We start from the raw sequence: 27,109 nt of genomic DNA on the forward strand, positions 1-27,109 counted from the left end.
AGACTTTGGGCTTTGGCAGGGTTGGGGATGTGCAGGTGAGGCACGGGAATCTGGGATGCCACAGGGACTCATGTTCCTAATGTAGAATCATAGATTTTAAGGTTGGAAAAGACCTAGATCATCAAAATCCAGCCATCAACCCAGCACTGCCACCACCATTAAGCCATGTCCTCAAGTGCCATATCCACATGATTTTTGAACAGCTTCGGGGATGGTGACTCCAGTGCTTCTCTGGGCAGCCTGCTCCAATGCTTAACAAACTTTTCAGTGAAAATCTGAACCTCCCCTGGTGCAACTGGAGGCCATATAGTGCTTTATTAGTTAATTAAATTACTACCTAACTGTATAAGCACATTTTTGCAACAGTGGTTTTATGTTTCATCATGCTTTTTATGTTATGCTTAAAATGCTCTGCAGAGATGACTTGTTTTATGTAGAGACAGTTCTAAAATGCTGCTTTTTAGGAATTTGTTCCATACTCCATCTGTACTGTTCTGGTAGCTATCACCAGTATCTATTGCACATAGAGAAGAAATGAGCATCAGACTTTTGAAACAGTGCTTTTCACAGTGGGATAATGTGGCTTGGATCATAAAGGCAGGAATAAATTGCTATAGAAAACTTTCCAATGAAAAGCTAGCCAAATGCCATGACATAAGAACATGATCTCTGTTCAACACTTGTTATTTGTTTTGTATAGGCTGGTCGTCTGGATGAGCACCTGCCCAAGCAAATTCCTTTCACTGTTCTTTCTGGAGACAAAAGCTTCCTGGAACTGGAAAACCAATTTAAAATGACCCAGCGGTCAGCTCGCATCCTGAATCCTCACCACATTGAAGGAGACATGATGTGTGCCTTGCTAAACAGCATTTCAGATACCACAAAAGGTAGAAAGTAAACATTAAACACAATTTTTCCAGTAAACTGATAGTTCTTTCCAATAAAAAAAATGGAACACTTATGCTGGTAACTTAAACTGTTGCTTGGTGCTTCTTGTATTGTAGTGGTATTTCAATGAATAATACATCAGAAAATCATTATGCTTGGGCATGTTTTGAAAACAGACTTAATTAAGCATTTTTTTCAATATAAAAAACTGTCACCTCTGTATTCTTTATTCTAGCAGGAGAAGAAACTGGTGTTTGAGTCTGAAAACTCCTTTCTAGTTCAAGAGAAGCTGTTTAAAGCACTCTTGTGTGAATAGTTATCAGTTTGTACTCAGATCTGTTTGGCTTGATTTATTCTGTGTCTGAAACAAATGTGACCCTACTAAAGCATCATTATTTCTCAAAATACTTCTGTCTATTTTAACTTGGACCTCCTGGCTACTTCCTGTCATTTGATAATTGTCTTCAATGGCACAACTCACACACCCATGGGGAGAAAAAAAATCTCAATGGAAGTTTTCAAGTTCTCTAGAGTGCCAGATTGTAATGGCATGCTGAAATGATCACACTGGTTTTGTATAGGACAATCGAAGAGGATTGAGCCAGCTCGTTTTCATGCAAAGGGTACCAGAGCTGAGATGAGTTTTAATACTTACCAGCATTTAAAAGTATTTTGCTGTTTTCCTTGAAGACTTGACATTTCTCTGTAGACATTTTTGCTTTTTCTGGCTTCTTGTTGTGGTTCTGGAAGGTTGTAAATTGATGTAATATTAGCGAAAGTTGTTTCTGAATTAGCCCTAAACTGTTTTCTGAAAATTTACATTACTATTCTTGATATAGGTTTTTGAGAGCTATAACATGGTACTGCTGTTCCACAAAGAAGGTTAAAGTGGAGTGCTATCTCTGAGTGATTAATTGGCATTGACTGATAAAAGGGAAAAAATAGGATAATAGCTTTCTGGAAAAAAATATTACATGTGGTGAGCTGGAATTGATTTAAGTTTTTAAGCTTTTAAGTTGATTTAAGCTTTTGATACAGAAAAGGTGCTTACAGAGTTTTCTGGCCACCCCAGCCATTAGAAGTTTCTTAATTTAACACTTCTTTCAATGTCCTTTACTACATTAATATTTACTGTTATGGTAATTGGCCCTACCTGGAGGCTGCAAACCTTAATTTTCTGGCTGGCTGCTCATTGTGTGTTCCACTTAATTTGGACATGTGGTCATTATTAAAAAAAAAAAATCCTCGAACAGGAAAATGATGGAATGACACGATTCCTTTGGCTGTTAGCATTCCTTAGCAAACTTGTAAGGAATAGAATTGTCCCCTTTTTTAGTCAGTGTCAGGAAGGGGGGATCCAGACAGCAAGAGCTGCCTTTGTCTCCCTGTTGTGTATTAAAACAGAATAATGTTAGAGAATTCACTGTTGGTAATAGGTCTGTATTTGCTGCATTTTGGGATGATGTTGTTACCAAGAGTTTATAAAGTTTTTCTTTAAAAAGATAAATCCACCACATAGTACACATATTGTGTAGCTCAGCAGAATCAGCCATAATTTGCAAGTCTTAATGTGGCAAAACTAGTATTGGAGGGTTGAGGTGGAAAGTCATGCAGTGTATCATAGGCTGGTATAACTTGTTGACCTGTTACAGAAAAGCAGCTGAGTATAAGGAAATGCAAACGAGAATTGCTTGCTTTGTGACTTTCTCAAGCCTATGGCTATTATTCTGGAGAGAGAAGTAAGTGAGAAACAGGATAGAGAATCATGTTGAAAAATATCAGACAGTTGTTGGTATTGGATGAGCTGCAAAATTAAAAGGCTCTTTCCCTAAATCACCTTGACAGAGCTATCATTAGCTTCTGAGCACCTGGATTGTGTTTGGATGTGGCAATCTGACAGGTGCATCTTGTGAACTGTTTTACCAGCACAACTGCAGTAGGAACTGTAGTGCTGCGTTTATTTTAAAGTAAGTAATAAAAATAAAATTTTCTGTATATGTTGCAGTACAATACCAACTGTATGTTACTATAGGAAACCCTTGGCTGGAGGAGATGCTTGAACTTTCTTTAAGGTATGAAGAGAGTAGGCATTCTTACTTGTTCTCTGCTGCTGCTAAGCCTGAGTTCATAAATGAAGAAGGTTTTTGCTTTTATGCTGAAGCCACAACACATGACAAGAGCTTTATGTACATTAACCGAGTGGTTTGGGAAGGGCAGAAGAGAAGGGTTTTCGATGTCTTTCTTTATAACAAAAAAATTGTAGTGTGCAGAAAAATATCATTATTCCATTGTCTATGTCTTGATGATATACTGTGTGTTGAAAGTACTCTTTTAATAAGTGCTGGACAATGCTGAGGGCAAAGTTGGTAGTAGGTTGTGGTCGTCATATCCATCTGGACACTGACAGGAATGCCTCAGCTTTTTGGTTGACAAGTCATTTTTGTGTAAGTGGATGTCTTTAGATTAACAGTATTTCTCCCAGTTATGTTCAAATGACATCCTTCAGTGACTGAGCTCTTATGTAAAACAGACTCTTTTAAATAATAAGAACAAATTTTTGAAAGTATTTCTTGTCCTTTCTTTTGAAGAGCCAGTCTGTCTCATGAGCCTGTCAGAGTCAGTGGTATACTGAATGTAGTGTTGTTTGCCAAATAGCCACCATACCTCTTTCACTGACCCATAAAGTACATTTCACTGTGCACAAATGGTGTTGCCAGCCTACGTCTACCTGCTACTCTTGCCTGAAGTGTTTAAGTACTACCAGATGCAGCTTCCATGAGAGATTTTACATTTGGAAGAGCAGGATTCTGGTTCATTTTAATGAATGCTCCCAAGCTTCCAAGCTCCAACTATGCCCAAAACCTTTCATTTCACCAACAGCCAACAAAGTAATTTAAGAGGACAGAAGAAGAAATTTATAAAAAACATTGAGAATAGTTGCTTTACTTCTCCATAGTGAAGTTTTTTATGGGTGAACATCTGTGTGTGGTCCAGTTTGAGGTCCAGTGTGAATGCTACATCTGTCTTGTCTCTGTTTTTCCAAACCTCTAGTTAACACAGATTGCAAATCACAGTCTCCACTTTCCTGAATGTGAAACTGAATGTGAAGGGCATGAGCATCTGCAGAGTGATGCACCATTAGTGAATCATAGTTTCTCTAGTAATATATTCCTTTATTGTAGCAGCCACAGCTTTTTGCAGTAGAGAGTGATAAGAAAGTCACCCTTCAGTTGTAACCTTGTGTTAGCTACAGCAGGAAGTTACTACTGAGTTTGGTATGTCAGTGGCATTTCTTGTATGTGTATGCCCTAGGGAGAAAGCGATGTACTGAGACCTAAGATAATGAGTCTGAACAATAATTGTAGGCCAATGGATGAACTGGGAAGACCTCACCACTCAGATCATACAAAAAAAATTATTGATGTTTAGCTTAAATCTGGCTTTGAATTTGAGAGAGGAATCTAAGATAAAGGTTAGATGAAAGCCTGAGTGACTATCATTATATTGGCCACAGTTTCCAAGAAATGCAATTGGAGGAGAGTGGCAGCTTGAGAGCTTTATTTTTATTTGTCCTACACTTGAATGAGCAACTGTAGGCAGAGATACATAAAGCGAAGCTTGCTTTGCATGGAGGAAGAGAGGTGGTAACCCTCAGCTGGGAGTAGCTATACTTGCATCTACAGATAATATTACCTTAATATGAAAAGAGATTAGAGCAGTAAGTATTGGGAAGAGTATGTGGGAAGGATCCTCCAGGGGCTTATGAAAAAAGGAATGAAAGAAAAGATTCCAGAAGTCAAGGAAAGTATTTTAAAAGGCAGCATGGCCACACATACCAAATGTGATTGCTAACAAAGGTAAGGGTGGTGTACTGATCTAAAGATTTTGGCTAAGAAATTCCTGGGATCCTGACTGATTTAACAAATGTTATCAATAAGGTAGCACTAAAACTCCAGACAGCAGCTGTAAAAGAAGGGTCAGTGGTTGGAGAGATAGTGTGATGTGAATGCCTCTGTACATTGGAATGGGAAAGAGGCACGTGAGATTGGGAGTCCATGAAAAGATTAAGAGAAGGAGTATTTTGGGAGAGAAGTGAAGGTGAGACTGTACAGTAGACAAGAGGTGTGTTGTGTGGTGAGGGAGCAGGAGGAAGGCTGGGGAAGGGAAATGGAGTCTCTGGTGGCAAACCTGATGGAAATTATGAAAGGGTTGGTGGTAACTGGGGAGGTTGCAAAAGAAGATTAGTGGGGGTATATAGAAGAAGATATAGTTGGGGGATGTTACCCTGAGCTGTGTGGCAAGCTAATCCAAATTCAAGCTGTGGTGCTTTGATGGCAGGACAGTGGGTGGTGCTTACATTCTGTGAAAGTTACTGGTCTCCCCAGGACAGGTTTCTGAGAGACATGAAATGTCAAAAAGTCACTCTGAGCTCTATATTCATCCGGAGTTTGCTTTCCTGTTTTCTCATTCTTCCGGCGGGAATATGTCAGTATGTGAGGACAATAGTTAGCAGTAGGATTTCTTTTGAAAGAAATCTTACCTGATGTGTATCTGACAAAATGTACTATAGAATAGTACAAGAGATCTTAAGATCTCTTGCCTCTGAAACTGGCAGCTGCTTTTCCTCTGACACCAAAGGAGTTGAGAGCTAGAGCATGTGCTGAGCATTTTAACAAGAGGGACAGGACATGCCTGGTTTCTCAAACATTCTTCATTAAAAGATGCCAGCAGTATCAGGAGTATATGCTGATGTAGTGTGGGCTGGATGAGAAAACTGAGGTGGATTGAAAACTGGCTGAACAGCCTGACCTGGAACCTGGAGATCAGTGGCATGGGGGTCAGGAACCAGCTGTGTCCCAGTACAGGGGCTGATCCTTTTTAATGTCTGTTAATGACCTAGATGATGGGGCAGAGTATGCCTACAGCAAGTGTGTTGATGAGACAAAACTGGGAGTGGCAGTTCATACATCACAGGAACTCTGCTGCCATCCACAGGAACCTTGGCAGAGGAGAAGTGGGCTGACAGTGAATCTCATGAAGTTCAACAAAGGGAGTGCAGAGTTCTGCATCTGGGGAGAAACAGCTGCAAGCATCAATATATGCTGACCAGGTGTCAACCAGCTGGGAAATGGCTTTGTAGGGAAGAACCTGGTGGTCCTGGTGGACACCAAGTTGACTATGAGCTAATGTGTGCTCTGGTGGCTAAGAGGTCCAACAGTACCCTGGGCCACATTAGGAAGATTGTTGCCATAGGTTGAGGAAAGTGATGCTTTCACCTTATTCAGTAAGGTATTAGCTAACAGGTTTGGAGCTCCCCACTACATTGCCTTTTCAGTAGTACTCAAAAACTATCTGGACAGAGTCCTGGGCAGTAGATGATCCTGATTGAGCTAGGAGGGTGGACAGTATGACTTCCAGAGGTCCCTTCCAATCTCCACCATTCTGTGACATTGCCTGGCCAGTCTGGTGGCCTTTTATGATGGAGCAATTGCAATGCTTGACAAGGGAAAGCTGTGATATCATCTGCCTGGACTTCTGTAAGGCCTTGACACCATCCTACATGACATCCTTATCTCAAAATTGGAGAGCTGTAGATTTGATGGGTGGACTTACTGGTGGATAAGGAATTGGCTGGATGGACGTAGCCAGAGAGCTGTGGTCAGTGGCTCCACATCAAAGTGGAGGCTGGTGACAGATGGTGAGCTCCAGGGCTCTGTCTTGAGACCGGTACTCTTCAGTCTCTTTACTAGTGACACAGACAGTGGAACTGAGGGCACCCTCTGCAGGTTTGCAGATGACATGAAGCTGAGCAGTGCAGTCGGCACACCTGAAGAATGGGATGTCATCCAGGAAGACCTGGACAAACTTGAGGAGTGGGCCCATGAGAACCTCATGAAGTTCAACAAGGCCAAGTGCAAGGTGCTGCACCTGGGTGGGGATAATTCCAGACATGAGTACAGCCTGGGAGAAGAGCTGCATGTGAACAGACCAGTGGAGAAGGACTTTGGGGTTCTCATGGATGAAAAGCTGGACGTGAGCCAACAGTGTGTGGTCACAGCCCAGAAGGCCAATGGCATCCTGGGCTGCATCAAAAGAGGAGTGGCCAGCATGTCACGGGAGGAGATTCTGCCCTTCTCCTCTGCCCTCATGAGACCCCACAAGGAGTGCCATGTCCAGTTCTGGGGTCCTCAGTACAAGAAGGTCATGGACCTGTTTGAGTGGGTCCAGAGGAGGCCACAAAGATGATTAGAGAGCTGGAAAGAAAGGCTGAGAGTGTTGTAGTTGTTCAGCTGGAAAAGAGGCCACATTGTGGCCTTCCAGTATTTAAAGGGGTGGCATAAAAATGAAGGACTTTTTACATGGGCAGATAGTGACAAGACAAGGAGAAATTATTTTGTACTAAAAGATTTGGATTAGATGGCAGGAAGATATTATTTACTTTGAGGGTAGTGAGGCACTTGACTGGTTGCCCAGAAAAGCTGTGGATGCCCCATCCCTGGAAGTGTTTTTATGTCATGTGTACTAAGCCAAGAATTGAGTTAGGGAGTGATTGCTTCAACTGTTCCACCTCTAACAGGTATAAAACTTTTTAGAGCAGTCTGATGTGTCTTCCAGGCTGGAAGATTAAAAGCATAGTTAATAAGGGAGAAGCCACTTGCAAAAAGTCTTTCCTTTGCACTTTTTCCTCCCTTTCATTAGTAATTGTAGTGACTGCTTTGGGGACGAGGGGGTGTGGATTTCTTTGCTTTGCTTTGCTTTGGAAAATGAAGTAAAAATTAGTATCGCTTCTGCTCAGAAATACTAGGTAGCTCCAAAAAGAGTTCACAGTCAGTCTGCCAAGTGAGTGGAGAAATACCATTCTAACTATCTATTTCTGGCATATTTTTGGGCTGCTGATCACTGTTTGACACCAGCTGTTGCAATTTTTATTCCTGGAATTGGGAAAGTCAGCAAGGTTCTGTTCAAACAGATGGTGTGTCAGAGGTTTGAAAACAAATTTTGGAAGCATACCTGACAGTTTGAATAGCTAAGTTGGGTAATTCAAAATGGCAGAAGTCACACAGTAAGTTAGATGGCCATATCAGAAAGTTCTTTGCTGGTTAATGTAATCAGAAGTACTTTGATGTAGTAATAAATGTGATGACTTTAAGGGGAGTGCTTTTGTTGGTATGACTGCAGGAAACCTTGTCGATTGCTAATACTGTAAGACCTCATTACAGAGACCATCTCCCAAAATAGCAATAGCCTTTAGCAGGAGCATGAATGCATAACGTGACTCATTGGCTTGGCTTTTAACCTGTACTTTTCTGTGCCTCTGTTTAATGGGGAAAAAACCAACCAACAAGAAACAAAACCAACCAACCAAACAAACCCCACACCACTTCAGGTGCTCTAGACACTTCAAGATAAAGTCATCATTCTGGAGCTGGAAACCAGCCTGTGAAGAGTGTTATTAAGAAAGGGAAAGGTTGTGGAGTTTTGGCTGGGTTGGGTTGTGATAAATTAACAGATTAAACTAAGTCTATCAGCCTTCTGGTTATATGAGACTTGAACAGCAGCATCTGCTGAATTGCACTGCTCGATTGAGTTTTAGCACTCCCTTGTTCAAATGCAGTATTTGGGCAATAAAACACAGCTGCAGTCGCATGTAGGCAGAGACATGCTAAAGCACTTCTTCCCATAATTAAATCCTTGATACATTTTATAGAAAGTGAGTAATTTATACAAAGTGAGTCTATTTTAATAACTGAATATTACCAGAAAACCCACAAATGACTGTAGCTTCTGCACCTATTATTTCTTGTTACTGCTTTAACATAATAAAAAATTGAAGCAATGTGCCTCTGGATTGTGGGGAGAAGGGGAAGGGGGTAGCTGAAAAAAAAAACCAAAACTGTCTCTTGAGTTGCTGTCTTAAACTACCACTGGAATGTATTTTTATCTTGATTTTTAGATCATAACAAGTGTACTCTTTGAATCAGTTGTGTTACAGTAAGAGAAATGCAAGAGAGGCTGTTAATACTTTTATTAGAAGCAATGTGTAATTTATTTCATTTGTGCATTTAAGGTTCAGATAGTGAAGAGGATGAAGATATGAAAGAAACACTGAAGCGGAGCTTAGAAGAAACAAAGAAACAGGAAGGTCTGTCAATTTTTACTTTTCTGTGTTCAAGAGCACTATTAATTATGGAAGATACAGAAACTAAACTTAGAATCAGTTTTATAGCAAATGGCATATTAGGAATACTCTCTAAACTATGCTGGGCAGTCTTGAGCAGTGAAGAATGCTGTGATGAGTTATAAATTAAAAAAAAATTCCTAATCTGAAAAGTATGCCAGCAGACTAAAAATCTATTTCATTGGACACCACAGGGAACCAATCAGTTAAAGACTTGACTGAGTTCACTATGTACCAGTTTAATATGACTTTGTTGTCTCAGAGCAGAACTATTGACTAAATAGTTGAACTCCTGAATAAATAATTCAAGTTTAGATATAATTTCACAATAAAGCGTTCTGGTCTCCTGAAGGAGCTGTAGTGTTACGCACAAGGTTGAATCAGCATCACATCTGTCTGTTCACATCCTATCTTACATTATTTGAAATGGTTTTCATCCTTTTGCTGTTGAGCTTACTGGTGGTGTTCAATATAGTCATACATTTTTGGTGACAGACCACAGTGTACTTTGAAAATAATTTATTGTTGAAAGACTTGATTCTGCCCCTCCACTTCATGGAAATAAACTAAAAAACCCAAAAAAGTTGTACAAGCTCAGTGATAAAACTGATTACTGAATCTTATGTTCCCAGAATTTACTCAGTTATAAGTTTACTAGCTGTTACTAAACACTGTTGTTAAATGTCCAGCATTCATCTCCAGCACTGAAAGTTTGGTGCATTCAGGCTCCCCTAGTACTGGGATAGCAGTGGCATTTGGTGCATGCAAGAGGTCCCACTTCTGATGCTGCAGTGCAGAGGCGCTTATGAAGCAGCCTGGCTTCAGATGAGTCACAACTTGGACCTAATTTTGTATTTTTGCACAGGCATAGTGGCTAAATAACATATTTTAATGCAAGCAGTTGTCTGCAAATGGTTTTCTGTCTTTGTTTGGTTTTGTTTGTTTCTGTGAGCATGTAGTATTTTCCTTTAAGCAACTCTCTGTTACCAGTAGTTCTGGATATTATAGGAAAGTCCAAATGCATGAGAGAGCAGTCAGTGATATGATCTCTGTTCCAAATCTCAGCCTCACATACAACAGCCCAACAATTATTAAAGTTTTAAAATTCTATTTCCTTTTTCATAAGAATAGACCTTTCTTTTTAATAGGATGTGCTTGTGTCCTCCTAAAGCAGAAGATGAATAATTAATGAATGATAGCGTGTCTGAAAGCTGCTTTAATTTTTCCAGCTATATTATTGATAGTAATATTTGCTGTATGTGCAAACCTTGTCAAATTTATGGTATTTGATCACTAGCACCAAGCAATTTGTGCCCAAAACAACCTCATTGTAATGCAAAAACAGTTTCTTTTTTGAGTATTATGAAAGCTGTTTGAGATTGTTAAGAAGTCAGATGAGTGCAATGCGATTTTCCTCCCCACCGTGAAACCTGTTACAGCCCTGATCTGGACTATTCTTACTGCTGAGAATGATTTTTTTATATTCTTCTCTGGACTGCCTAGTAAGAGTGGCAACACTGGTGCCAAGTCAGAATGTAGGTATGGGCATATCTCTGGATAAGGAACTGGGATGAAAATACTGAAACCTCTCTGCTTGTTATGTGTTTGTGGTTTTTTGTTTTAATATAATTTATTTTTCTTGGTGCATACATACAGGTTCTAATCTTGCTATTAGTTTGATCAGTAAATACATAGTTGCAATTATGGTCTTAAACTAATCGTTGGGCTGCTCCTGGTTAATACAGTGAAAAGTTGTAGAGGTGCTTTCCACATTTTGTAGTGCTGAAAAGATAGCATAAAACAAGGAGAGAAAATATTTTCATCTGTTTGTTGGGGTTTTTTTGCAATCTACTGACTTTGCCCACAGAAGTAAGTTCATGCTTTTTGTAGTAATATTAAGGTGGTTGTGTTTATGGCTAGTTATCAATTGCAGTTTGACATTACAGTCTTTTTTTGTTTGTGCAGAACTGCAAGATGTAGAACTGCAAGAAGCTATCAAAAGGAGCCTTGAGGAAATGTAAATGAAGATAGTTCAGTACACTAACACCATGCCATCAGAACTGCTCACAAAAATGGAAGCTTGTTTTTTCTATTAACATGGGTTCAGAAATGCCACTTTTGAAATGTCTGTAATTGTTAGATTAATAATCTGGTGTCCTCTGTCATTCTGATGTACAGCTGGAGTTTATTCATATTCATTGCAATGTGTTGTGTTTGATAAAAATAAAATTTTAAGCTTTTTCATATTTGTTTCTTAGGGGTGATGACTAAGTCTCTCCAATTTAGGTGTTTGAAATTGTTGCCTAATTAGTAGGCTGGTCTTACTAGGTATTTTGGGGTTCCTTGTTGTTCAGGTTTCTTTTCTTAAATTGGTTCTTGTATTTAAATTTTTTGTCACAAAATGTCATTGACTTTATTTACTTTTTCATGTGGTCTTTGCAACAGATAAAAATAGTAAACTCCAGTTATCTCAGATTTGCCTGGCTAATCTTGTTATAAAGAGAAGCTTGGATCCCAGGGTTGTTGAACATATGGCCTAACTCTTGCCTGTGGCTGGTTTTATTCATAGGCCATAATTTTGTCTCTGTCCTGTTTGTTATAAATGTCCAAATCAGGACCACAGGCTGTACAGTTAGTTTACCAACTTTGTTTTTATAAATGTGTTTGCTTTTTCAATACTGGTAGAATATTTGGATTTGATGGCTTAAAGTTTGATGACTTCATTGCCTCTCCCTTACCTGAAGCAGGAACAACCTTTTAAGGGAACAGAATCTAAATAAACTTCCTAGTTTCTGTTTGGAATACATGTGAGAAGATTTAAACTGTAATATTTCTGTATACTATGGTCTTTGCTCTCTTCTGTTCCTGAAGAGGTGGCATTGGATAAATGAATGTAAATGTGCTAATTATTTTTGTACTGTCCTTACTTTAAGTGAAATTATTTGTGTTTAAAATTATCTGTCATCTTTCTCAGTTTTGTTTAAAAATACCTATGCAAACTGTCCAGCTTTACCAGCCTGTTGTCCTTCAGTTAATGATTGCTGTCAATCAGTAAGAAATCTCAGTGTAATAAAATTCCAGCCTAATTCTTTTTTATGATTCACTCACCTTGCGAGTTTGCTTCTGCCTGCTGTATCCTTAAATACTCATTATGCAAGTAGATACTTTTTGTGGAGATTATGATGTGGGGAGGGCTGGATTTTTCTCACTATTCCAAAGAATCAGCATAACTACAGCTGTTTGTCATCATGGTTAGAAAAGCTGGAAGACTGACACTGGTGTATTTCTAATCATTACTCTGATATAATTGCTATCTCTGAAGCAAGTAGAATGAAAGAAGAATCTAGTGAGGTATCTAGCACTCATTAGCAATCATGCAGCTTGAAAAAACTGTTCAAATGCTAGAAAATAGTTTGAACATTTGAGTGTGACTACCACGTGTTACAGGGTGAACAGGACCTCTTAGTGGTTTTCCCCTTGTGCCTGTTGCTTGTTTTCCTACTGCCAGTCTTGGATTAATTGTACTTCTGATAAAAGTCAGGTGTGTAGTTCACACTGCTCCTGAGAGAGCCCTATTTTGGGAGATTTTGAGTTGTCTTTAGCTACATAAATTTATTGCTGTATTTAGCTTAACTCAGTTCCAGAATTTTTCCCACCCTTTCTCCCAGTGCTTCCGTTAAAGAGTGGAATGAAACAGAAAACAATTTTCATCCTCAAAAGCATCTCCATCTAAGTTATAGAAGCTTTTGGACAAGTTTTTTTCTATATAGATCCTGAAGTTTCAAATTCCTTTCACATGAAGAGATGTTTCTGAGAAAGTCTGAGAAAGTTCTTTGGCTCCACGGTGTTTAAAACCTGGATAGATCTCGAGAGTCTGCTATGTTAGAATTGTGCTCTATTTTTCATAACGTTTTATTCTGTCATAAATGTAAAGTTTGCTTGTACCTGATAGGCCATGACTTAATTGGTTGCATTAAAAAAAAGTCCTGTGTGCACACATACTCTGTATACTTGAAGCTCCACTTATTAAACACATTGTATTGGCCTTGTCATCTGCTTACCAAAACAAGTGGCAAATCCCAACCATTGCTACTTTGGCTTTTATAAAACAACTAAATAGAGTTCTAGTTTCTCTATTATTTTTATAACAGTAGTCTTCAGAATTAGTATCGTCTTGAAATTTGGCCTCATTTTGAAGAAAATTTTGGTCTCTTTGAGGTTCTCCCTTAACTAAGATTTTTCTTTGTGAAATTTTCTGCCATCACAGGCTTGTGATATTTCTGTTTCCAGAAGAACAGAGAAAATTGGATTCTTTTAAAACACTGCATGTATAGACATGTGACTTGTTACTCACCAGCATCTTGTGGTTGAACACCTTCAACTGAAAATGTTGTCTTGTAAATGTGTTTCAAAATCCAGTGGTTTTGTCTGGTGAGTCTTGTTTAACTGGCTGAAATTTCTGAGGTTTGTCCTTCATGTGCTGAGAAATCTGCCTGCATTTACAAGCACAACCTGTCTGTTAAAAGGGGCTTGCCCAGTGCATTTGTACTAGAAGTGATTTCTCATGCCCTTTTCAAGAGCATTTGGTTTTGTGGTGATATTTGAGTTCATTCATTAGCCTAAAGTAATTCAGTAGTGCTTCTTTGTATTTATCTTTAAAGAGGAAAAAGTCTAATCTACCTGACTACCACCAGCTGTTAATTTCAGTGCTCCTAATTTCGGAATGGCATATGTGTTAAATTTTACAAAACTGAAACTGTGACAATTTGAGATTGGTAAAAGGCTCTTAATTCTTTGGTGCTCTGTGTGCCACATTCTTACGAAACAAAATCCCTTTTTGGTCATATTCAGACACAAGGTGAGCCGACAAATAAGCCAGTGCAACTGTTACTAAAGTCACGGGAGCACTGAAGTGTTATATCTGTCTGGTTGCTTCTGTTGCTTAATAATATTGAAGAGAGAGAGATTAGCTAACTCTAAGATACTTGCTTTGTATGTAGGTTTCGGGTGGTGGGTTAATGTTCTTAGCTCTTCAAGGAATACAGAAATGACCACCACTGCTCCTGTAGTGGTTGTGGAATGCAAACCTTTATGAAATCTTTACCAAATATAGTGAAGTTTATAGAGGTATGAAGTTACGCCATCGTCTTTCTTAAAAGGAAAGTGTTCTATCATCTGCTTGCAGTGTCCTGGCTATGTTTACAGAGACTGCTGTAAATTGGAAAGAGCTGAGGAAGATGAATGATGAATTGTTTCAAAATTAATTCAGAAAAGTTGGCTTACATTAGCACAAATATACTTTCTGGCAATTCTTTCCAGCTAAGCAGCTTTAGAAATGTTTGCATCTGCATTTTTCTTTGGCACTTCTAAACCCCTTGAAGTTTCCTGTAGAAATTCTTAGTTCAAAGGGTTTGGTGCTCAGTAGTAACAATCTGGGTGAAATAATATGGCCTGAGATAATTCTAAAAGTGGATGTAAACAAGTCAGAAAATTTATGGGAAATGGCAAGAACATGCCAAGTGCGTACTTGAACAGCAAAGCTCTGCGTGCATGGAAATTTAATGTAAAGTTCCCTTTGTAAATCTGTGCAAATTAACTGACTGCAGTATCCTAATTTCTAGGAGTCCTTCCCTTTGCTTTTTAGCTCAGAGCTCCACTGTCAATCGACCGAGCATCTGCAGCTGTACAGAATGCACTGCCTCATTTAATCGTCGACTTTGCTCCAGTGAGAATGAACTGCTGCATGCCCCAAAATGGTCATAGCAGCTCTCAGATTGCTCCTGAGACAGAGGGCTTCAGACTTCTAACAGGCCTGGGACCTCGGGGCTTGCCTACACAGTAAAACAACTGCAGCGTGTAGAGGCAAACCCGGGCTAGCTTTAATTAGCATTGGTAAGAACAGCAGTAAAGACACAGCAGCACAGGTTCAGCAGGTGTGAAGTGAGGGGGCAGCCTACTGTGATAGCAGATGTGTTTTGATGGAAAATACCCTGAAAAGTCAGGTTGGCCCATCTTTATTGTTATTGTGGTGCTGGGGAAGACTGCAGGCTGGTTTTGGTTGGCTGGCCTGAGCCATGGATGCATCCTTCAGCCACGTCTGGGAACTGCTGTGTTTCCAGAATACCTTGACACAAGGGAGGTTCTTAACCACCGAATGGTTTAGGTTGGAAGAAACCTTAAAATTATCTAGTTCCAGCCTGGTGTGGAGACGGACACCTCTCGGTAGACCAGGTTGGTCAGCCCCTTTCATCCTGGCCTTGCACACTTTCAGGGATGAAGCATCCACAGCTTCTCTGGACAACCTGTTCTAGTGCCTTGCCACCCTCACAGAAAATAATTTTTTCCTAGTATCTAAACAAAATTTCCCCTCTTTCAGCTTGAAAATATTAAATTCCTGTAGGTGAAGGCAGGAAAATAATCCTGCATGGCATTTCTTGGGTGTGGACTTTCTCTTTGATCCTGTTCCATGACAGCTCATGTAAGTGTTAGGATATGTGACAAGGCATGTATCAGGATTTGAAATAAGGCAAAGCTGCAACTAAGGTGCTATTTAGTAGTATTACATTTTGCAGTGCTTTTGGTGTAGGTCATCTCCCTGGCTCTGGGACTTTACATCAGATGTCTGAGACCTGGGAAAGTTGCTCTTTCTGCTGCCTCAAGGGACTTTGTGCATGTGAATGAGATTTCTGTTCATTGCTCTGTTTTGCAATCAGCACCCATTTTTTTACAACACTGTACTTTAAACAAGAGACAGCCAGTGTTTTCACTACTGGGATGGGAATGCAGGAACAATGGGATACACACCCTCTTCTCATGTTTTTGCTGGTGCCCATAGCAAGAGCAGAGCTGTGCAGTCTTTCACATGACCACAGATGTTGGGGACATGGGAGAAGACAGGGATGTAGCATGGCATCACCAGCAGTCCTGAACATGCTTCACCAGTGATGGCAAGGAGGAGAATGAAATATGTGCTTTGTTTCCTGTGCAGGGGCCCTTCCTCCTCCTTGCCTCCCTGAAGGACCCAATTCCTGCCTTTTGTCCTCAAAATTCCTCCAACTCAGCTGTAAATCATATTCCTTCCTGCAGGGATGGACTCCAGTCTTTCTAGACCAACCAGTTATTATTTTGGAAAAGTGATGTCAATTGTGCCTTTACATACCTTGGCAAAAATAGAGGGGGTGGGGGCAACCTACTCTAGAGAGCAGGAAAAGCAGTTTTCAAGGTCCTTCCAAGTCTCTGAAACGGAAAGTATCCCAGTTTTTACAGGCAGTAATTTCAAGACTTGTCCTGGAAGACCATTTTTGCTTTTAAATTTGCATTTTGTTTCCAAAGTTTTGCTATTCCTCCTTCTTGTGTAAAGTGTCATTTTACTGTTAAAGAGGATAAGTCAAGTGTGATACATTTGGACACTTAGAGCTGTTCTGTGCCTCTGATTCAGGTGTTGTATCTTCTACCTGTGTGCAATTAAACCCCTGTTTACCTGTGGAGGAAAAAAGTGCTCAGCTACTTTGATTTCTGCTTTTTAAACCCAATCTAATTGAAGCTTAATAAATTGGCATGGGATGAATAGAAGGATCCTAGGAAATAAATGGTAGCAAACTATGTGTCATGGCTACAAATGGGTTCTGTTTGGGGTGGGAAACGGTTTTTAATTATCTTCTATAGAGACTGTAGAGAGATGGATGGAACAATTGTTCAACTGAAGCTATTTCCATGAGCTCACAGCAATGAGCCTTGCTTATCCAACCATGTAAAACAAAGAAAACTCAGGCAATTAATTTAACGAGAGTACTCGGGACATGATATCATTCTGAATGGACAAGCCTGAGAAAACAGCTATTTTGAATCACAGAAGGATAAGCATACAAAACAGTATCCCTGTGCAACAAAATCCCTCTTAACTGGGTGCCAAAAATTGGTCTGTTGGAGCCATGCGGTATTTGCCCAAACTTCGTCTTTTGGGGTAAGCAAATTCCTTTTAAAATACTCACAGTAGTGGTAAGTAAAACTTATGTGTGACTTGAATTGCTGGTGCTTGTGAGAAAGAAGGAGCCATTTCATACAGGCAAATTAAATATGTTCTTGGGACAAGTCATTACTAGATGTAGATCAACTACCTTGGCTACCATGAAATATTTTCTCTCTGGCACAGAAAGAGAATATAAACCACTTTTACTTCCAGTAAGCTTTTTTGTAGAATCTTACAATAACAGCTGGTGAAACAGCTGCTTTTCTGCAAGTAGTAGGGGGCTCTTGCAGTTGGCAGGAGAAAGATTAAGTAGCAGTATCCAAAGTACCTTTTTCTTCTTTTTCTTTTTTCTTTTTTTTTTTTTTTAAGGAGTTTTCTTTAGGTTCTGCTTGCAGTAAGGGCTGTCTCTGGTTTGACTTTTCTCTCCTTTCAAGCTTTTGGATTTTAAAAGACCTTTATTTTGTCTCCTCCTGTTTCTTGCACTTTCCACTGTTTGGAGAGTTGTGGGTTTCTTGTTTTCTTTAATGAAAGAGCAAACCAATGAACCAACCATACAGACCAGTTCCGGAACACAAATCCTCATACCAATAGCTCCCATCTCACACGAAGTTAATACAGACATCGAAAATATCATTATTCCTCCCGTACCTTCTGGCTGAACTACAGCCAGAGTTCATGCTGCTTTGGCTGGTCCGGGTTTTGTTGCTTTGGTCACAAAGGGGAGTGGAGACGGGAGCAGGACAGCCCGTGTCTCTCTGTGCCCCAGATGGTGACAGCGAGGAGCGGAGGCACCACACGGCTGCCGTGTGTCGGGGTGCGCAGTGGCCGGACACCTGCGTGGGGCAGGTGCAGGTGACGCTGCGGTGTCGGTCCCAAGCGGCAACACTCGGCTGCTGCGGCCGCAGCCCCTGCGCGGCTCAGCCGGCCGCCATGGCTGTGCGCGGAGAGCGCAGCGACAAGAGAGACGGGGAGCTCCCGGGGCAGCGCGCTCAGCCGAGGGGCGGGAGAATCTCTCTTTCCAGGAGTGCCTGAGGGAGCTGGGTCTGGTCAGCCTCGAGAAAGAGTGACTGAGAGGGGACCTCATCAATGCGATTACGTACCCAAAGATGGGGTCAAGAAGATGGAGCAGCCTCTTCTCCGTGGTGCCAAGTAATAGGACAAGAGACAATGGGCAGAAACTGATGCGCAGGAGGGGAAGTTCCACCTGAATACGAACAACTTCTTTACTGTCGAGGTGATCGAGCACCGGAACAGATTGCCCAGAGAGGTTGCGGAGTCTCCCTCACTCGAGAGGGGGCAGGGAGCTCGGCCCAGATGACCCAGCGTGGTCCCTCCCCGCCTGGCCCGTCCGGCCATTCCGTTGCCCCCCGGCCGAGGCGAGGCGGCCCCGCCGCGCTGCGTGAGGCGGCGCCCGCGGGCCCGGCGCGGGGGCGGGGTGGCCGCGGGGGCCGGCGGCGGGGCGGCTCCTTCTTTGGCCATGAGCGAGGTGCCGGCATTCGGCCGCCGCCGCCGCCTGCGGGACGCAGGGAGGGAGCGGCCGCAGCGAGGTTCCGCCGGCGGCAGCGGCGGGTGGGATGGCCCAGGCCAGGATCAGCGCCAAGGCCAGCGAGGGGGCGCAGCAGCAGCCGCAGCAGCAGCAGCAGCAGCAGTCGGGCGGGCAGCTCCGGGGCCGCTTCTACCGCTCCACCTCCATGGCCGACCGCTCCAGCCGCCTGCTCGAGAACCTGGACCAGCTGGAGCTCAGGTGCGGCCCGGGGCCGGGCGCTGGGAGGGGCCGGGGAGCCGGCTGGCCCCGAGCCGGCGGCTCCGCACCGCGGGCCGGCGGCGGGCGCGGAGCCCTCCCCGGGCTGGGGCGCGGGGCGGGCGGTGTGAGGGAAAAAGAGCTCTCCTCCATGGGGGCCAAAGTTTAAAAATAGGAGCTGCTGCTCAAAGGTGAGTTAGCATGGCCTGGAAATGCACGAAAATAGGAATATCTATACGAGTGTATGAAAGTAGACGTTTTTCAGAGAAAGCGCGAAGGGCTGCTTCGGATTTGTTACCCTTCAGGGTGTGGGGAGCCTTTAGCAGACGGGGCTGTGCTCTGCGAGCTGTGACACGGCGGCTACGAGCCCGCACCGTGACTGTCGTCCCACCCTGTCGCCCCTATGCCGCACCTGCGGGCAGGTGTTTTATAAGGAGATACAGGAAATCCGAGGATAAAACATGGTGTCATTCAGGCTCTCGGAGACTTTGGCAAGCCTTTAAGCTGCAGTGCTGTATGCTGGCGTGTGAGGCTTCGCGTCTTCCAAACCTCCCTTTGCACTTACTGGTTCAGCGGTGGATGTTCTTGTTGTGTTTGTGTCCACCTCCTCTCTGAGGTGTATGAAAACGTGTCACTATAAAATGTGAACAGCATTGCATTCTGCAGCTGAGGTGTGTTTTTCCAAAGTTATTGTAAATGCTATGTGAATTTCATCATTGTGCAAAGATATGTCCTAACTTTTTCTGCTACTTGACGTTCCCTAAATAATACAATTTGACTTTTTTCCCGGTTTGGCTTCATGAGAGATGATACCTTGCCTTTAATCATCTTCCCTGTCCTCTCAGCTCTGCTAAATTATATAGTGTCCTTTCTGAGGTGGATGGATGTGCAGGATGCCACTGATTCACCTCCTCTGGTACTGTTTCAACACACCCTTTCCTTCATTACAGCTGCATATTGATCAGCAGCTTTCACAGAGCCACCCAGAATGTTTCTAGGACTTTCCTGTAATTAAAAGAGCTTTGTGGGATGCAGGAGTTTTATTTCCCCTTTCTGCCTGCATTACTTTGCATTATTCAGGAGTGGACTCGATGTGCTGTTATATTAGCCTTTCACTTAGCTTGATTAAATCTCCTTGAAGTCCTTTGCAGACTTCTCTGAATTTGACTAAACAAAATCACTGTCTGCAAACAAGTCTCACTGCTTACATCCAGGTCTAGGCGTATGATGAATATATAATCCAAAAATTAGCATGAGAATATGCAAAAATGTGTTTTAGATTTGCTGAGTGACTCTGAAACAAAGCAGACAGTTTGGTTAGCCAGCAATTAAACCCTCAATTAAACTTCCCAGTTTGCTGTGGTTCTTTCAGACAGCCATAATTCTAAATGTGGAATAGTAATGAGAAAAAAAAAAGTCTAATTTGATAAAAGTCACTCAAGTCTTACGGTTTTTTCCTATTCACAACTAATCCACATGCTTCATTTCAAATTTATTTGAATGACAGGAGGAAAAACTTCCAAACTTTCTCCTTCTCCATCTTGTTTGGTTTTGGTATAGACCCTCAAGATGTTGTTTGTAAATACAATAAGTGAAAATTTGTCAAACGGATCTACAGCCTTTAATTAAAACCCTCAACAATCCTCAGTTCTCAAGTTGCTTAAGGTCAGCTGAACTCTGAAGCAAGCCTCATCCCTCTGGAAACCACAGGATGACAGAATGGTTTGGGTTAGGAGGGACCTTAAAGGTCCCCCCTAGTTCCAACCCCCTGACATGGGCAGGGGCACCTTTCAGTAGACCAGGTGGCTCAGAGCCACATCCAACCTGGCCTTTAACACCTCCAAGTGTCCACAACCTCTCTGGGCAACCTGTTCCAGTATCTCACCATCCTCATAGTGAAGAATTTCTTCCTAATACCTAATCTAAGTCTACCTTCTTTCAGTTTAAAGGCATTGTAATCTGCTCCAGTTTGAACAGCCTTCCTTCTCTTTCTTTCCACTGTGAGAGCTTATTTTCCAACAGTAATGGGGTATTTTTGTACCTCCCTGATAGGTGTTTGCAAAGGGGATTTCTTCTGTGTGGAAAGTGAGCAGGGAAGGGGAATTAATTTGGGAGGCAGTGCCCGGGAGCGAGTGTCCGAGGCAGAGGTGGCGAGGGGGGCAGGTGGCACATTTGCCCCTTGTAGGGGCTTGGCCCTTCGTGTTGCCGTGACTGCCAAGATATCTCAGGAGCAGCTGGAAGCCAGACCAGAGGCTCTGTTTATGAGTCACTGAGTTCTGTTGGTTGTGTTAAATGAAAACACAGTTTTAGGTGTGATGATACACGAGGTAAGTCAGATTCTTGCTGGGTTTTTTTTATCTTCATTTTTTGTACTTTTTATCTTGTTCTTTGGATCAACCATGTTCCGCCACCATTCATTTCAGTGTTCACAGGACTGCTTACCCGGGAAGGGACACTCAGCTGAAAGAGCTGAGGATGCCAGGGTGAAACCCCGTTTTGTCTCCTTCCAGTGTGCCTCATTAGCTCCATTTCAGGAAAAAAAGCTGCTCCATCCTCAGATATTTCTTATTTCCTTTGAAAACGTATCTGAACCTCCAGCACGTGGGCTTTAATAGTGGGCTGTTTAAGTCAGTCATTAGTTTAAAGGACAGAGTTATTGCAGCTGTCCTAAGAAAGCGGGTGTCAAGTTTCTCATGTGGAAACAAAAGCACAGCCTGGTCCACCTGTTTCTCAGGGGAATGCTCTGCTCATGTAAATGGTATGTAGCAAAAAAAGGGCATTGCTCAGCTAATTGCTCACAAACAGGGAAAATCAGAAGTAAGGAATGTCTTTTTCAGTGTTAGGTAATAGATGGAATATTTATTTGATGTTCAAAGCAACAAATACAATCCAAGTAAAAATATAATTGGACGTTTTCATCTCTGAGGAAAAAAGACCATACTGCTCCTTCAAAATAATTGATAACTAGGCATAAATATGCCTGGTTTATAATTATTTATAAATATGCCTAATTATTTACTAATATGCCTAGTTTATAATTATGCATAATTGATAACTAGGCATAAATATGCCTAGTTATAAATTATAAATAATTGTGAGTATTTATTTATTATAAATAAATATGAATATTTTGTGTTCATTTTTCTTCACCTTTTATTCTTTGGCTGGTTGTTTTTTTGAGACTTGGATTGTGTTTCCACGCCTTCCCACATCAGTCACCTCTGTTAGAGGTTTAAATCTTCCAACTGCTTTTTTTGGGTTCCCCACATAAGGAGAGGAAAGATTTACAAAGTTAAGAAGTTAAGAAACCATACATTTTAGGAATAAAGTTATGAGAACTGACTGCATGGTGTGATCCTGATGCATTATTTTCTGAAGTTGGTGTGACTGGTTTCCATTTTTTTTGTTGGTTTTTTTTTTTTTTCCCACTAGAACACTGTTGTGAAATGACCCTGTCCCACTGTTATGTGGCACTCTATATTGCAGTTTAGGAAATGGTAAAAATAATTCTGAAGAAGCAATTATTGCAAATAAAATAGTTCTTAAGATTTGGTTATATTACCTTTAGTAAATTAATGTCAATCAAAGCTCTAGTTGCTGAACTGTGTTTTTCTTTTTTTGCAGTACAAATTAATTCTGATAATTTGGCTTTTAGGTCCTACCTCACATACCAAGCTGGCCTTTGGAAGCAGTGATATTTTAGGCATCTCTTTAGAACTGTACCAATTCAGGATACATCTCTGCAATGCAGCTTTTCCACATTCTTCTTAGGACCTAGCAAAGCTGGTGGAAATCATGGACTGATCTATCTACTGAAGGCAGACCTTCAGTTTTTATGTCAGTAAAATGACATACAAAATCTGATTTTAAAACACTATCAAAATTGAAAGTCTGCACTTCAGAATTTTAATTTACAACTTTCCAACGACTAGGTTTTTTAAAAAGGCATGGCAAGGCATTTTGAAAATATTACTAGACTTCCTAAATTATAAAGTAGAGACATCTGAAGTATGAAATGACTCCACCTGCCTCATTGCTCTTACTAACCAGTCCAAAATAATAATTAAAAGTATTTGCTCTTGGCATGAATTTGCATTGCATTAACTTTTCCCACTCCTCCTCAGAAAAAAAATATTAAAGGCAAGACCTGAAGCCTGTGCTTTCACTGATTAAATTAAGCTAAATATTTTGTAAAACAGAATCATTTTGTGAGCAGGCTGCATGTGAAGAGTGACTATATCCTCAAATGCTCCTGTTCCTCTGCTTTCACCCTCTTTTCTCTTACTGCTGTTTTCCTGAAGTTACCTGCCTTCAGCCAGCCTGTGAGGAAGGAGCAGCAGCTCCGTTCCTGTCCCAGGAGACGTGCCCTCATCTGCAGAGACAGCAACGAGCCACTGCTGTCTCAGGGCAGCACCCAGAAATGTTGAAGAGTGTAGAGCACCTAAGAGACTTAACAATGTTTTGGTTTGTTTCCCCTTTTCTGGGGAAACATTTAAACATTTCGTTATAGATGGATGGATTCTCGTGATGCAGCTAGACCTCCCGAGCTGTGCATTGCAAGCATCTCAAACCATCAGCCAGGTTCACATGATACCCTTGCTTTTCTGTGTGGCCTGTGAATGCAGAGTTGATGGTTTTGGTGCAACTCTTGTAGCCAGTTCCAGCTTGGAAAGTCCTCTGCAAGACTTTCAAGTCTCAGAGAAAAGCCAAGGGAGTGGGACATTTCCCTTTATGTATCAGGTCAAATAAAGTGTTGCATTAGAGTTCTCCAGTGTTCTTTTCCATTATTCAGCTGAATGCAAAAGCCCCCTCTGTGGTGTGGTGGGGAATAAGACATGAATTAAGAAACTGGACTCAGATTTCTCATGCAACATTTTCACATTGCCCATGGTGAGCTGAGTCTGCATTTTATGCCATGAGGAGGGCAGGCTGTGGTCACAGAACCACACACCTTACCAGGACCAATAGTTAGAGGGGCAGCAGTCTCTGATGGAATTTCCCCTTGTCCTCACTGCATTACATGTGAGTTTCAGCACAGTAACGGGACTGAAGTAGGGGTCTGGTTTCAGGAGGGACTGAGTTTCATGCTTCCTTGCAAGCCCAGGAATAGGAGCTGCTCCCACAGAAGCTTCCTCCCCGTGTGAGTCACAGTGAGCATCATTCCATAGAAAGCACCAGTGAGAATGGGAGCAGGCAGTCCAGCATCTTCTCCCAGTGACCAAGGCACACCACTTGTGTCAGAGAAAGCCTTGTCATGTTAATAAAAGTGTGTGAGCTTTGTCTACTCCCAGGGTTTTCTCCTTTGTGAAAGGGGTGGTTTGGCACGTTGCAGTTTTCTGGAGTGTTTGTTGCTTTGCAGGTGGATTCTATGGGTTCTGCTGGCCCGGTGATCACACAGGGAGCCAGGGCCCCCTGCTGCCTCCATCTCTGCAGCTGCCACCCTCACTGCCAAGTTCCCTGATGGGGACTTGGTTCCTTTCTCTCCTAGTTAGGCAGCTGATAATTGCCAGTTGGCTACAGAACTTCTGCTATGGGGCTGTAGTACCATCAGGCTCTGCATATCCAGAGAACCACAGAGTAGGACAGAACAGCACTGGCAGTAAAATTAAAGATTTAAGTCTGATTGAATTGCTGTTGTTTCTGTTTGCCCCTCCATTTGTTTGTTTAATTATACTGAGTCTTGAAAAGTGAAGTTAAAATAGAGAAGGTCATGAAGTCAGAGTCTGTCTCACGGATAACTAAGAACTGACTGTACTTACTCTAAGCCAAAGTTTAAAATAAGAGTTCCTTGCAGCTATATAGGTGAACAGCTGTTTTCTTATTTAAACATTTTGTTTGGTTCAACCATGTACAGGGTAGAGGCTTTCCGTGATGCAGCATCTGCTATGGAGCAAGAGAAAGAAATTCTACTTGAAATGATCCACAATATACAGAACAGTCAGGATATGAGGCACATCAGTGAAGGTGAGAAGCTGCTTTCCTGTACCCTCCAACTGACCCAAAGTCTAATCAGCCCACCTTTTAGGGGACAGCTCTTTGTAAGCAGCTCTCTGCTGCTGGTAAAGGTGCAGCATTGGAGCCAGCTCAGGTTGTTGAAGTGTCACTCATTATCCTGAGATCTCCTCTTCTTGACTAAATCCATGCTGTTTAAGTGGATGGACTACCATGAACATCACTACTGTGTATGTGAAAGCCTATACTCAGTTCACTGATACATTTTCAAAATCAAGACTGACATTGTTCTCCTGGGGGAGAGACATTGATGATGATAACACAGTTGAAAATGGCTTTGACTACTGGACAGGCGTGAGAACTACAAAGTGTACAGCCTGCAAGAACCTGATGATTAAGATCATTGCCATAGTTGTGTGATTCATGTCTTTAAATATATTCCCTCAACCTGATTATTAGGTGCTTTAAATTGCTAGTTTATTGGCTCTTGAAGAGCCTATGTTTCATATTTCCAAAAAGCAGCTATGCTTTCAAAAAACAGAAAACCAGTTTTTTCATGGCCTCTTATTATATCTAGTTCTCTCTTTATGGCCTTCAGGGGTATTGTCTAAATCGCTCCCTCAGAATGGCACAGAAGTCCTTAATAAGCCAGTTCTGTTACTGAGTATTTCCTCACAATATTGTATGTTTTGCTTTGAAGTGACACAGCAAGCATTGTGTCAGCAGTGGAAAAACATTGCTTACAATTTTAGTAGAGTTTAATGCCTCATTTCAAATCACACTCTATGAAACGAGTATGACTTGGGCAAATGTAAAAAGCTCATTTCTGCCTTCTGGAAATCTTGTTGATTGTCACTTACTTAAAAAAAAAGTTGTTTACTGCTAAGTTATAGCAGTTTGAGTGTCTTGATTATGCTATTTGCACAGGAAAGTATTTGCCTGTAACCAAGAATATTTTCTTGTTTTGAATTGAGGTGAGAGAGAAGAACTTAATTTGACTGCTAATCGCCTGATGGGCCGAACCCTCACTGTGGAGGTTTCCGTAGAAACCATCCGCAACGCGCAGCAGCAGGAATCCCTTCTGCACGCCACCAAGATGATTGATGAGATCGTCAATAAACTCCTCGATGATTTGGAAGACGCCAAAATGCGCTTAATGTCACTTTACGGTGCGTGCACGTCCGACGTGCCAGCAGGACCCATCGATCAGAAATTTCAGTCTGTGGTCATCGGATGTGCCATTGAGGATCAGAAGAAAATCAAAAGGCGCCTAGAGACTCTGCTCAGAAACTTGGAAAATTCTGAAAAGTCCATCACATTGCTGGAGCATCAGAAATCATCTGTTCGGCAGTCTTGCAACAGCAAACAGGATTAATGTATCCTCCTGGCTACTTCTGGCATACCACAGGATGAGCAAGTGCCCATAAAAAGCACACAGAAGCCAAGAAAAAATTCTCTGTACGAGCACACACGTATCTACACATCCACACACACCAAAATATCTTTGATTGCGAGGTGCAAGCATTTAATGGGTTTTGGTAGCATTGGCATTTTCTTTTGGCAGTAAGGAATGCTATCAGTTCTTCTGTAGTCAGTGCTGCTCTATTGCAAACTGTAATTGTGCTTCTGCTGAACTGACAGAAACTGAAAATCTAACCTTTCCTCCATTCTCCTGGGTTTTTTAAGCTAAAGTTATTTTGTCCTATCATGAGATTTCAGCTTTTCTCTCCTGTATATGTAGTGCGTGAACCAGACTTTTGGGGACAAAAGACAAATTATGGCAATAAATCAAAAGAATTAATAAACTGTTTATGGTATTTTCATAAACAACACAGTGTCCTACTCATTACTATTTATAATTTTGCACTTTTTGAATATTTTGAATAAACTGATCACAATACTTTTCTAGAGATAGACAGCTACCTCCAGTTTGTAACGAAGAGAAAAGCAACATATGTATCCCAGGGATCACTAGCTAGGCTAGAAATTACCTGACTCTCAAAATCCCCATGCCTGGTGAACCATTCTGCTCCCACAAGCTCATTTGAGATTGCTGTGTGTTTTTTAAAAGATAATACAAAGGGGAATTGTACATCAACTACTACTCCACTTTTTCATCATCTCTGAAGCCACAGAGCAAAACATTTTGACTTCTCACCAGGCAAACACTGTATTTGTGTCTTGGGTAGGATGGTACTTTGTACATCCAGCATTACTCACCTCTTTGTGCGAGTAGTTTTTGGTTTATCTTCCACTCTCTCACCCACAGTAACTGCTGCACCTCGTCACTGAGCTCTGTGGCTGTGGGTCAAAAGTTGCAGATTTTAGGGTGTGCCTGGAATTTTGTCACCCCCTGGAGCCTGCCCAGTCTTGCAGTACT

General features: G+C 41.6%; 2 protein-coding genes and 1 long non-coding RNA gene across 4 annotated transcripts in view; 2 read left to right on the forward strand and 1 right to left on the reverse strand.

The window, feature by feature from the left end:
• The window catches only part of ZNF451 (zinc finger protein 451), a 31,802-nt gene extending 19,643 nt beyond the window's left edge, over positions 1-12,159 (forward strand). The window contains exons 13-15 of the mRNA XM_068183715.1: positions 701-887; positions 8,957-9,031; positions 11,033-12,159. Of these exons, the coding sequence (XP_068039816.1) occupies positions 701-887; positions 8,957-9,031; positions 11,033-11,088 (318 nt within the window). The 3' untranslated portion in view covers positions 11,089-12,159. The remainder of the gene's footprint in view (positions 1-700; positions 888-8,956; positions 9,032-11,032) is intronic.
• LOC137470415 (uncharacterized) lies at positions 11,713-18,307 on the reverse strand. Its single transcript, XR_010997040.1, has 2 exons — positions 18,241-18,307; positions 11,713-15,191 (listed from the first exon to the last, which is right to left on the reverse strand). It is a non-coding gene; the product is annotated as an uncharacterized lncRNA (long non-coding RNA).
• Positions 18,308-18,402: 95 nt separating this feature from the next.
• On the forward strand, positions 18,403-26,534 carry BAG2 (BAG cochaperone 2). Of its 2 annotated transcripts, none has more exons than XM_068183683.1 (3): positions 18,403-18,780; positions 24,632-24,741; positions 25,704-26,534. In XM_068183683.1, exons 1-3 carry the CDS (start codon positions 18,611-18,613, stop codon positions 26,102-26,104), a joined length of 681 nt encoding a protein of 226 aa, XP_068039784.1. In that variant the 5' UTR covers positions 18,403-18,610; the 3' UTR covers positions 26,105-26,534. The 2 variants fall into 2 exon arrangements, with proteins under 2 accessions (XP_068039784.1, XP_068039786.1); XM_068183685.1 differs by lacking the exon at positions 18,403-18,780 and adding an exon at positions 20,634-21,535.
• The last annotated feature ends 575 nt before the right edge of the window (positions 26,535-27,109 follow it).

This window comes from Anomalospiza imberbis, chromosome 3, assembly GCF_031753505.1.
Source record: "Anomalospiza imberbis isolate Cuckoo-Finch-1a 21T00152 chromosome 3, ASM3175350v1, whole genome shotgun sequence".
Taxonomy (NCBI): Eukaryota; Metazoa; Chordata; class Aves; order Passeriformes; family Viduidae; genus Anomalospiza; species Anomalospiza imberbis.

What these genes read in the sequence shown, in the direction of transcription:
- BAG2 (XM_068183683.1), top strand. Translation starts at nt 18,611, where the DNA reads ATGGCCCAGGCCAGGATCAGCGCCAAGGCCAGCGAGGGGGCGCAGCAG. An exon ending in CTGGACCAGCTGGAGCTCAG is followed by an intron (nt 18,781 to 24,631) that starts GTGCGGCCCGGG and finishes AACCATGTACAG; the next exon opens with GGTAGAGGCTTTCCGTGATG. An exon ending in TATGAGGCACATCAGTGAAG is followed by an intron (nt 24,742 to 25,703) that starts GTGAGAAGCTGC and finishes TTTTGAATTGAG; the next exon opens with GTGAGAGAGAAGAACTTAAT.